Source organism: Sciurus carolinensis, chromosome 11, assembly GCF_902686445.1.
Source record: "Sciurus carolinensis chromosome 11, mSciCar1.2, whole genome shotgun sequence".
Taxonomy (NCBI): Eukaryota; Metazoa; Chordata; class Mammalia; order Rodentia; family Sciuridae; genus Sciurus; species Sciurus carolinensis.
This window is the reverse complement of record NC_062223.1, coordinates 35,206,552-35,219,047: the sequence shown is the minus strand read 5'-3', so window position 1 is coordinate 35,219,047 and position 12,496 is coordinate 35,206,552. Positions and strand designations below refer to the sequence as shown.

Genomic DNA, 12,496 nt, shown 5'->3' with positions numbered 1-12,496 from the left:
TGATGAGATAGGAATTAAAGTGCTCACAGTTCATTTGGAAGAGGATCCCAAGAAGCACCTGCAGGGAGTGACGCATAGAGGGGGATTTGGCCAGCAAAGGGGGCACTGTCAAGCGTTGTGATCAGCTCATAGCAGAACTCTGGAACTAGCGAAGACCCACATTTCAGATTGACCTCACTGGAGGGGCCAGGAAGCTTGAGTGTACACCAGTGGCCACTAGTCACTAGCAGGGCTGTTGGTAGGGGGGAGCATTCATTAGCATGTCTAGTCTGCCTGCACTTGGGAGTTGCTGGCTTTAGCCAACTAAGAAAATCTTTTAGGCAAAGAGATGCCTTTGCAATGTGCTCCTAATGGTATGGTCAGGGGAGCTGGGCAGGACATCACCAGCTTAACTCTAATAACCAATACCTACATTTGGTGTCTTTTTTTTTTTTTTTTTTTTTTTTTTTTTTAATAAAGCAGCAAAATTGGGCTGGGTTGTGGCTCAGTGGTAGAGCACTTAGCATGTGTGAGGCACTGGGTTCCATCTTTAGCACCACATAAAAATTAAATAAAGACATTGTGTCCATCTACAACTAAAACTATTAAAATAAAGCAACAAAATAGACTTGAGGAAAGGGTAGAGAAGGAGTTCATTCCTGGAGATAATAAAAGAAATACAGTACATTTGAGGCATATGCGATGTAAGTTATATTCTTTTGTTGTGAGTGGAAGTTTTGCCACCTCTGAGGATGGTTGATAACTTGGTTGGTTCAGTATTTTAACATTTTCTGTAAATACAGATTACTGCTAACTAAATACTGAATGGACTTCATAGGTATGTGTTTATGTTAAAGTATGGAATAATCTCTTTTATGTAATATAATTCTGATCTGAGTGGAAGATGATTTCTACTTGGTCAGTACAGGATGAGTGCAAGACTTGGGGAAGTAATGGCAGATACAGTTGGGATGCTTGTTAACAGAATCTCAAATTTGTACGGGTTATGGATACTGGATAACTGTGTACTTCAGGGAAGATTGGCTCCTTTATCCCAGGGCCCCAAATCTTCTTCATCTGTGATCCCTTTGTTCACGCTCATCTTAGTGACCCCTTTCCCTTTGGTCATGGTTGATTTAGGGATGGGCATATTAAGGTTTTGGTCAATGAGATGTGAGAGGGGACCTTGGAAGAGAGGGCTTTTGAATCTAAAAGGGAAGAAGAGGAAGGATGGTGTTATGTGAGGATGTGATGCCAGCAGACATCCTGGGGACCAAAGGGAACACACTTGGGGAAGAACTAATACTGCAGATTGCAGAGCGGAAAGGTGGAAAACACCTGGGACCATGGTGCCAACACTGAGCTGCTGAGTTCGCCCACTCTGGAGGTGCCTTACACTTCCTGTTACTTTGAGATGACAAAGTCTGTTTTCTTAAAATTATTTCTGTTGCATCTTAAGATTTAGTAGAAGAGGAGGAAACTTTTCTTGTTTTGAGTGAAATTTATAACTGATTTAAAGTTATTTTAGATTTGGTTGAACTTTGTTGTTCATTTGAAAACTGGATGAAGACTTTGGCACAGAATATGAATGCAAGCCTCACTAAATAATGAAATCTCATTCCTCATTATGCTGGTTGTTGAATTCTTGTCCACCTCAGACTATTAAATTATTGTCGTGCCTCAATTTATAAAGTTTAGAAAGCTAAAGAATATAGGTGTGTGGGAATAGTCTTAGTGCTATTATTCTTTGAGGACTATTACCAAACAAATCTAGAATCTTGTTTTTAACTTAAAGTAAGTTTCTTAGGATGGTCTACTGTAAGTTACTTTAAATATCTAATGTTTAGCAAATACTTGATAGTCTGGGGACCCGTGACCCAAGATTGGTTCCAACTATTAGAAAAAGATCAGGACTAGAAGTGACCACATGAACCACATGACCACATGGGTATGTGGATGTATGGGTAGGTTACTGACCTTCATGTATATTTGTCTAATTATGTTCAAAAGCCATCCGTGGTCCTCGGGGTATACTCTCATCCCACTGTTTACTCCTGTTCATGTATTAAGTGTAACAGTTATAGACCCCATTTTTAAATATTCCGAGTTTGGAAAATCATCAATTATATGGTTAAAGATTCAGAGGTACTTAAATTTATTTATTTAAAAAAATTGAAATGGTGAAGAAATGTGCCATTTGAGTCATGGAAAAGCTAGAGCAAAGATACATGGAACTCTGAGACCTGGCCTCCACTTTGTATCCCTGATGGGTATATGGCTTTACGGATGTTGAATTTCAAAAGCAAGGAGAGCTGGAGTATGCATATAAATGTTGCTTTAAATAGAAAATAAAGTTTATCTTGAGCAGCAGTAATATAAAGCCTAAGTGTAAAATGATTGTAGGGCAATAAGAAGTTCATCCTCTCAGTCTCTGAAGACTCTGGTCACACACTGTGGCTGAGGGTTCAAGGAAACCTAGCTTCTGTGCATAGGCGTATCCCTTCTGATAAGAGATTCAGTCACTTATTCAAACTTTGCCTTAGGAATGCCTGCCTTATTGTTATAGATGAAATATTGATAGATGAAATATTCTTTGGAGTTAAAGACAACCGGTCCTGTGTTTAAGATACAATATTATCGCTGACTAGTGTAGGAATCTAATTCTTTTGATGACAGGCTCAAGACAAGTATGAGAATAGGTAGCTGTTATTACCAGTTTTAATCCTGAAGTTCTTGTGCTTTTTTTTTCTTTAAATTTTGTTACATTTATTATTATCACTTCTGTTCCTTATTTGATACTGGTGTCTCACATCAGGGATATGACATCAGGGACGTTACATCAAGTATTCTTGAGTTCTCTTCATATTGCTATAATTATTTTATTTAGTCCATTCAACAGGTATTTGACCACCTGGTATGTTAGATTCTTTATAGTGTTTTAGGGTAGAGCAGTGAACAAGATGGACAAAGTCTTTGCTCTCATGGATCTTGCATTTCATGGGAAAAGACAGACAATAAGCAAACAAATATTTGGTGAGTCCAGTGACGTGTACTAAGAACAGAAGCAAAGCAAGGTAAGTGATAGAGAATAACAGAGGAGGATGGATATATCTCTGCTGTTTTACATAGGGTGGTTAGGGCAGGTTTTCTTATTACAGGGACATTTGAGCTGAGATCTGAAAGAAATCTCTTTTGTCTTCTCCAATCACACTGACCTCTTTGTTATTCCTTGTGTGTCAGGAGAACAGAGGAACTTTGTGCTAACTTTTCTCTTTGCCTTTTTAGACTACAACTATTCTTAGTAGTTAAGTAAATGAAGGAAAGGTTTGAGAGCAATCAGTTGTGTTATCAGGTAAATGGAAGCCTTTCTTCTAGAACTGCAGAGGATGGATCTGGCTGAATTATGCAGAATATCTAAGCTGGGATTTTTGGGTTTCTTTGGTGAATCACTTTTAAAACAAAATGAATAATTTGTGTGACCTTAGCATGTCCAAGGCTCTGCACCTGTCCTCGGCACTTAAAAAATACACACATACACATGCACTGCTTAGATGGCCTTTTTGAAGACTTACTACCACTGAAAGTTATTTTGCTCTACTCTATAAAAGTTACTTTATAAAAATTGAATTGAACTATCTGTAACAAAAAAAAAAAAAAAACTAAATTATCTTAGATCAGGCTACTATAACAGAATACCTCAGACTGGATGGCTATAACAACAAATTTATTTCTCACAGTTCTGAAGGCTGGGAAGTCCAAGATCAAGGCTCCTGATATCTGGTGAAGCTTTCCTGGTGTGCAGTTGGCTGTCTTCTCATTGTGTCCTCACATGTTTTCACCTCTTCTAATAAGGGCACTACTCCTATTCATGAGGGCTCCTGCCTAACTTCCTTCCCAAAACTTCACACTTAAATACCATCGCATTGAAAGTTTAGGCTTCAACATAGCAAATTCAGGGAGATGCATTCAGTTCATAATGTAAATTGTAATATTTTGTCAACTGACATAATAAAACATGATAACCTGGGTCAGATCCATGGAGAATTGTCCTATCACATCATTACTTTTAATACAAACAAAAGCTCTTAGAAAGCTTACTACCGGTAAGTTGAAACCTAATGGCAATTTTATTCTAAAGCAACTTAAAATATAACAAAAGGCTATTGTTTATAAGCTTCTTTGAAAACTACATTTATTGACATTATTTAGAAGTGTGGTATTTATGTGTCTCTTTACTAGTGATTTTTTTTTACTTATTGAAAATATTTTACACTGTGTTCTTAGGATTGATTGGGTTTGTAAAGAAGAGGCAGCTCTGAATGAATTCTTGAATAGTGTCCTTTATTGGCATAACTCTAAAATGATTATTTTAAACAATAAAACTAAACCTTATTTTTGCTGAGTATATCATTTATGCCATTGCTGTAGACCTGGGTGGTTGAGCACCACATTCTTCTAGAGATTCCTTAGCAGGACAGAGGTACTGGTGTACTATTGTTGAAAAAAGGGATTTTTCTATTCGCATGTACTTTTTTATTTTACTTATTTTTTGTGGTACCAGGGATGGAACCCAGGACCTTGCATATATCAAGCAAGTGCTCTACCACTGAGCTACGCTGCCAGCTTTATTTGCATGTACTCTTATAGGTCACTCTGTGCCTGAAGTGGGTCATTTCCATCATTGGATTTTATCTTTCTTTGCCTTCCACCTCATCTTTTATTTATACTTTGTAAATAGTGCTGTTTGGAGCATAATTGTCTTAACCAATTAATGATTGTCTTTATTAATGACTTTCAAGGAGAGCAGAGATAAATGTAATTCCTAAACATGACTGAAGTGTCTTTCCCAGTAGCAGCCTTAACCTTCTTTTTCACCCATACTTTTTCTAGAACCGCAGAGCAGAACAAATTAGATTTCATCAAATTTTCTTTTTAGCTAACTGTGCCCTCCAGTGGAGAAAACAAAGGGCGGTGAAGTAGCTCAGGTAATAAGCAGCAGACAGGACAGGCTGTAAGCACAGCCACGTAAGATCCAAGCTGCATAACTGTTTTCTACGTAAAAGAAAGAGGGTCTTTTTACCCCTCATAAACAAGGATATTATGCATAAATTCTCCTCTGAGTTTGTTGATGATTCAAAGGTGGATTTATTAGCATTGCTTTGACTCAATGCCTTTGATGCAGTGTTTGTGACCTTTTGTCCTCTCCCTTGTGACATATTCAATTTATGAAGCATTTGGCAACTCTAATAGAAGTTGAAAGTGGGGAGATATTGAAATTGCCCTCTATGCCTAACTCACATGATAACTTTATAATTGTTAAAATTTTTGGAAGAGACCAAAGAAAACCCCAAGTTAATTCAGCACATGAACAAGAAACATTTTGCCACTACTCTGTATATATTAAGCATTCAGGAAGTAGGGAATTAACTACCACTCCCCACTTTATTAAATAGAAAGGGCTGCTGTTTTGTGCTGTGGGGTGGCCTACACATTGTCTCTTGGGTGAACACTGGGCTTCTTCGTGTTAATGGTGACCTGCAGATGGGCCACGTGCAGCTCTGACTGGAGACTGGAGCCTTTGTTGGGGGACACCGAGTTCTACAGTGGAATGCTGTGCATGTGAGTTAGCAGGCACAGCCTGTTTCCGCCCCTTTGTGGGGAAAACTGACTCACTCAGTGGAGGCTGAAAGTGTTCGAGGAGGATTGTATGATGTCATAGATTTCAGTTACATAAAAATTCTTTACCTAAGTTTTTATTTTAAATAATAAGTTTCTGTGTTTTAAAATCTGGTTCATTCTGAACTGTAGTAACTGACTCTAGAGGGTGCTGACGAGCACCAAAGACTTGCTAAAAATTTTTAATAAAGATGATTTTTATTCAAGTGAATTTTCCTTTGGCTTTTATGCAGTATATGGAAATAAACATTATAAATTTATATATATATAATATATGTAAAAATACATATATATGTAAATAAAATATATATAGTATATGGAAATAAACATATTTTGCTCTTTTAAGAGGACCCAGGGGAAACATACTTAGTTTTGTTTTTTGTTTGTTTTTAAATCTAGTAAGTAGTTTTGCCCACTGTACTTTGAAATTCTTTAAAAATTCCATTGAATTTGTGGAATTCCTGCAAACTAACCTGAGTTTTGCTTTTGAAAACTTAATATTTCAAAAGAAAAGAACCTATTTTATGGGTATAATATATAAACTTTAGTACCTAATCAGTTTGTCATCTTTTAAATTTAAATTTGCAGAAATATCTTCTTTAGAAAAAGCCATTCAGGAACTTTACTCTTAAATTAGGTTTTATAAAATTAACATTTATCTACTGGAGTCCCAGTAACATAATGTTTCATATATTTTAGCAGATAGAATACTCCAAAACTATAGTGTAATATATTAATTTGAAGAAAATATTCAGACTTTTAAATTGGGAAGGCTTTTAGAAAATTGCTTCCTTAAATACCAAAGGTGATAATATTGAAGATGTACATTACGAAAAAGGTCTTTGGAGGTTGTGGGAGCAAGCTCTCCTGTCAAGGGAGGTGGGTTATCTATGTTATAGTGAGAAAAGTTTGCTAAACAAAATGAACTGTCCTTAATTGAAATGTTAGTCATTTCAAAGAATGAATTTTAACGTAAGCTTGCATTCTATCAGCCTATGAAAAAATGATATATTTCCATAGAATATCTGTTTATTTCTTCTGAAATATCACACTGTTTTCATTACTGCAGGCAGAGAGCCATTTTAGACTTTTCAGTAATTTGATATGAAAACTGTGTTTTATTCATTTAAGCAGTGCTGTCCAATAGAACTTTCTGTGATGATGGAAACATTCTGTGCCTGTGTTTTACAGGTTGGTCATCAACTATTGCCACTTGAAGTGTGACTGGTGTGACTGAGGAACTGAATGCTTAGTTTTATTCTATTTGAATTTAACATCAAACTAATAGCCACATGTGTCTAGTGGATACTGTGTTGAACAGTATAGATTTAAGTCCCTCTGCTTGTTAGTAGATGTTTCAAGGACAGGATGACAACTCCAATGGTCCTTATACATATTCCTCAAGTTCTTTGACTTGTATAATCCTGCCTGTGTAATAGAACATGCGAACACTTCATTTCCAAATAATCACATTTATGTGGAAAACAGAGGAATCATGTCTTACAAACTAAGTTGGTAAGTCTGTTTAGGTCTAGAAGCCTGGAACTTTTTAAAAACCCACAAATTTAATTGTGTTTGCCCTTTGGATGTGTTTCAAAACCTGATGGTTTTCTTTTGTGCTTCTGAGTTAAAATATAGATAGTCAGGATCAGACAAGTGACTGCAAAATGAATGTCTAATGAAAGCAAAACAAAAGTAACAAGAAATCAGAGCTTACATGTACCTGCATGGGAATTTGATTTAAACAGTACATTCAATTTTCCTGGCAAGTTGCAATTCTGTCTTCTCCTTGGATGATCAGTCCCATTTTACTGATGAGGGAACCATGCTTTAATCAAGGTTTTAAGGCTTTTATTCCACAAACATTTGCTAATCACTTAAAATTACATGTAAGTTTGTGTTAGGAATGAAAGAATGGTTCCTTGCCTAGTGGAGCTAACTATCTAGTAGAGACAATTAAGCAAGAAAACAAGAACTTAGACTTTGGAATACTCAGTCGTGTGCTGTATGTATGCATAGGATGTAGTGGAAAAACACCTGGCATGGCTGTGAGACCTGAGAGAGGGAGGAGTTCCCCAGGTGAAGGCAGGGCAAGGACACTCCAGAAGAGAAACAAAGGTGTGAAAGTGTTAATGTTCTAGATCAGAGAATAAATTTAGTATGTAGAAGATATCTGAACATTCAGTTGCACCAAATTTACTAGTGGTCTTATATCATCTTGACCTTGTTTTTCTTTTAGCTCAGTCTGAAGAAAGGCCAAGCTAAAAATAACTCCTGGTACAGTGATAAAACATCCAAGTAACAATTTCAAGGAGAAAGGTAAAACCAGATTTAGTTAGTTAGTTGGCAAACACTAGCTCACAATATTGGTGTGTAATTAGATATCATCCTATTTATTAAAGCAGATCAGTAGAGGCCTATCCTTGTTCCCCTCATGAGAATATAAACTCCATGAGGTCTTTAATCCACTGGTGTTTTCCTAGAGCCCAGAACTGTACCTGGCATACATTAAGAGCTCTATTTGATAAATGAGGGATTCAGTCCTAGGTTATTATCCTAAAAGTCACTGTGAAAGATTAAAAGTTATTAAAAATGTACTTTTTAAATTCAAGAATTCAGACATTTCCATTATTCAGATTGACCTTTCCCCAGCATCTCAGTTGCCTATTGCGATATAACAAGTGATCCTGAAACACAGTGCTTAAAAGAGCAACCAGCCACAGTATTGTTCATGACTTTGTGGATCAGGAATTTGCACAGATATCAGTGGAGATAACTTTACTCTATCCTGTGTAGAATTGGCTAGGGTAGCTCCACTGGAGCTATCAGATTGAAGATTGCTTCATATCCAAGTCTGGGACCTGGACGCATTAATTGGTGCGCCTCCATTCTTCTCCATGTGACCTCATTCACTAGATTAGACTGAGCTTCCTTACCTGGCACTGAGTTTGTTTCAGGAAGGTGAAAACAAAAGTTGTGAGGTATTTTAAGGCTCTGATTCTGGAAGCTATATTTTCTCCCTCCCTCCACCCCACTGTGTGTTTGTGTTATATTCTGATGGTCAGAGCAGATCACAAGACCAACCCAGATTTAAGTGGAAGGGAAAAGATCCCACCTTTTGACAGGAGAAGGACAAATTGCAGAGCACGGTGGTAGAAGATAGAAGGTAGGGGCTGGGGATATAGCTCAGTTGGTAGAGTGCTTGCCTCACAAGTACAAGGCCCTGGGTTCAATCCCCAGCACTTAAAAAAAAAAAAAGAAGAAGAAGAAGAAGAAAGAAGGTAGTATAGTAGCCATCTTTGAAAATGGTCTACTATAGTCTGCCCTCTGAGCATAAGAGTTCCCATCTCCACATGCAAAATATACTTAATGCTTCCCTATAAGTCTTATCTGATTATGGCATCAACTTGGAGTCCACTATCTTCTGTGTGTGCGTGTGTGTGTGTGTGTGGTACTAGGGATTGAACCTAGGTCTTCATGCATTTTAAGAAAACAGTCTACCACTGAGCTACATTCCAGACTTTTTTAAAATTTTGAGGCAGGGTCTTACTAAGTTTCCCAAGCTGACTTTGAACTTGTGATCCTCCTGCCTCTTAGCCTCCTGAGTCACTGGGATTACAGGCATGTATGGAGTCCAGAATCTTATCATTTAACTCAAGTACAGATACACTTGAGATTTATAAGGCACAGCTGCCCTGATACTGCTTCTTAGGATCTAGAGACTTGTGAACTACAAGTTGCCTACTCCTACCTCTCCATTCTCCCCATCCAGCATACAGTGATAAGACAGGGACAAGAAAACTGCAATAGACATTCCCACTCAAAAAAATCCCAGGAGGAACAGTCCTCACTGGTCCATAGCAGTTTTGAATTCCATTGGGTATGTATCACTAGTTCTCCTACTCCATATATCAAGAATGTACTTTGATTAGTGCCCAGTTCTGCTCCTTGGGAATTCTCTTTTTATATTGTTTTCAGAAACTCTTAGCTCTATCTTTTGGGCTCTTGGTTTTCTCCTTTTCTTTTTCACAGGAATGATTTCTGTTTGCAGCTGAGTAGCCTTTTTAACCTGCTTCCTACCTTTAAAGTTAAGTACCCACAAAGACTTTCCTATTTTTAAAAATTACTTTGAATTTATTTAAAATTATTTAATCCAAGCTAGTGGTTCTTTTCTTTTTATTTATTTACTTTTTTTTTTTTTTTTTTTGCAAAATGAAACCTTTATTAAAGCAGTTTCAATTATATAAGTATATATTCAAGAAATTCTTTAAATTTTAATAGTTTATTTCTTATACTCAATAAAGTTCTAAAATTTTCTACATTAAATAGTGACACATATCAAGTTTCAGAGATTTATTCATCAGTGTAATAAACTCTAATAAATCAATATGATTTCATGCATTTAAAGGAGAAGTATTTCCTGGTTAAGTGGAAAATTGTGCGGATGACTTTTTAAAGATCTTCATTCTAAGCAGCTTTATAGTGAAACAGTTCACTTAGAAGTCTGGACCTTCTTTCTTCAGTTTGCTGTAATCCACATTTACTGAGTAGAACTTGTATTGATCATTGGGACCCAGTTTGTTCCAGGGTTCTGGGTTATTCTTCCTGTCCCAGCTGACATCTGGATTGAACAATGCCAGACGCATCACATACAGTGCTGCTCCAGTACCTCCTGCTCCAATAAATACGAAGAGGGGAATTAAGCTTGGATGCTTCTTGGCCTGACCGATGATGTGGCAGAGTATGTTTGCAACTGAGGGCTCCGACCCTAAAAGCGATAAAAACAGCTCTGTGGGACCCAAGACCAAGCAGCTTCTGCACCCAACCTGTGCGGACGCTCAAAGTCACCCAGAACCTCCTCTAGTGGTTCTTTTAGTACTACATTTTCTTTAAAACTTTTGAGTTTTCTATAAATTTTATTGGGGATTAATTCCATGTCCCTAAAGCCACATCCATTTTTTTTTTCCCAGTATAGAACTCTCTTTGCTTTGGTTCTGTTAGACTATTGAAAGGCAGATCTTTAAGATTCTTAGAAGTTCCTTTGTATAGTTGAGAAGGTTCTACTAGGCAATACATTAAATCCTTTCACTGTTTCAGCAAAAGACCAATGAACAAACTCTTACTTAGATATTTACTCAGAGGCAATTTCCTATCTTGAGAATCTTTTTGCCAGTTGGAGAGACTGTCTCAGCCCTCTGTACTTCCTCTGAATTCTTCTATGAAGTTAAGTCAGTCCTTCATTAATTTCTCTCTAATTTTATGCGTTAAAAGAAACCAGTTGGCACTTTAGATCTTCTACTTGGAGATGTCTTTAGTCAATTCCACAAGTTAGGCAAATATTCTCTTATGTAATTATTAAATTAGGTAGTAGTAGGTAAATATTATTGCAATAAAAGTCTTTCTAAACATTCTGCCCTTATATACCATATGACTTGTCCTCTCTCCTGCTCTAATAGCAGTGTTCTCTTCTGGCCTTTACAGACATAGTACTTGCCACTTTCCAGCTTCTGCTGGGCACCAGGTCCCAAAATCCAATTCTGCATGTTTTAGGTGGTAGTTTTCAACACCTCACTGTTAGATATTGGTTTCTGTCTCAATTCTCTGTTGCTGAGAAATAAGCCACTCCAAAATGTAGTTGCTTAAAATAACAGTCATTTCATTATATTTCTGTATGTCAAAAATTTGGGCTAGGCTCAAGAATGTCTTACCTCTGTACCTGCAGGATCAGCTAAGATGACTTTCTGGGGCAGGAGGATTCAAGATATGACCTTACTTGTCTGGAGTCTGTGGTTGCTCATGGAAGTTTGACAAGGACCAGAGTATCTAAGATGACCTTCCTCATGAGTGTCAAATCTCTTCCACCTGTCTCCCTCTCATTCAGTAGGCTTGGCTGGAATTCCTTACATGACTGCAAGCCCTCCTAAGACCTAGACCAGAAGACTAAAAAGCAAGTTGGTCAAAGCAGGTCACATATTCAAGGGAAAGAGAGTAGATTCTATCTTCTGGTGGGAGGAGTGGCAAATTCACATTCCAAAAGGCATGTAGAATGAGATGGGTTGTTATGGTCATCTTAGGAATAATCTTTTCCACTAAATAAGTATACGTTTAGGAAATTTACTGTAGGCAAGAAGTTAATAAATGGGGGCTCTCGTGTATATCAGGCTTACAGATATGGTTTATTTGACTTGTACAGATTTTTTGGTTTTTGTTTTTTTAAAACAATGTTTTCAACATTAAATAATGGGAAGATTACATCTATAAGGTTGTTTATGAGTCCTTTTTTGAAATTTAGTAAGCTATTGTTGTATTGGGCCTGCATTAGTATATTAGCTGGAAATTTCTTTTATTCACTTTCATTACCTGTCTTCTACAGATATTTAAGTTTGTATTCTTTGTTGCTGTAGATGATTAGTTTATGCTTTAACTTTTTAAGTGGATATAGTGATGAGTAAGACAGCTTACGTTCAAGTAGGAAAAGATGGACAGTAATCAACTCGATTAATAACAATCAGGTGGCGATGGAATAAAGCAAGAATCTGAGATTTTTTAAGACAGGGTGGTCAGGGAGGCCTCTGGGAAGACATGACATTGAATGATGAGAAGCAGTGAGTCACGTGAAGCTCTAGGATAAAAAGTGTTGAGGTGAAGGGAAAAGCAAATTAAAAAGACCCACAGATGGAACATGACTAGGTGTGTTTTAGGAAAGGCAAGACTTTCAACTGGAATATGAATAGGTAAAGAAGGTGAGGGGGTTACTATAGTAGAAGATAAAAGGTGGGCCTGGTTAAGTTGTGAAAGATCCTGTAGAAAATGGAAAGAATTTTGGATTTTATCCTGAATA

At 37.0% G+C, this 12,496-nt stretch overlaps 2 protein-coding genes across 2 annotated transcripts in view; one reads left to right on the top strand and one right to left on the bottom strand.

Moving 5' to 3' along the window:
* Positions 1-12,496, top strand: part of Hsd17b12 (hydroxysteroid 17-beta dehydrogenase 12) — a 147,849-nt gene that overhangs the window by 16,964 nt on the left and 118,389 nt on the right. The gene's annotated exons all lie outside the window — the stretch shown is intronic.
* LOC124958341 (cytochrome c oxidase subunit NDUFA4-like) lies at positions 10,119-11,198 on the bottom strand. The gene is made up of 2 exons (XM_047516325.1): positions 11,135-11,198; positions 10,119-10,423 (listed from the first exon to the last, which is right to left on the bottom strand). Exons 1-2 carry the CDS (start codon positions 11,196-11,198, stop codon positions 10,152-10,154), a joined length of 336 nt encoding a protein of 111 aa, XP_047372281.1. The 3' UTR covers positions 10,119-10,151.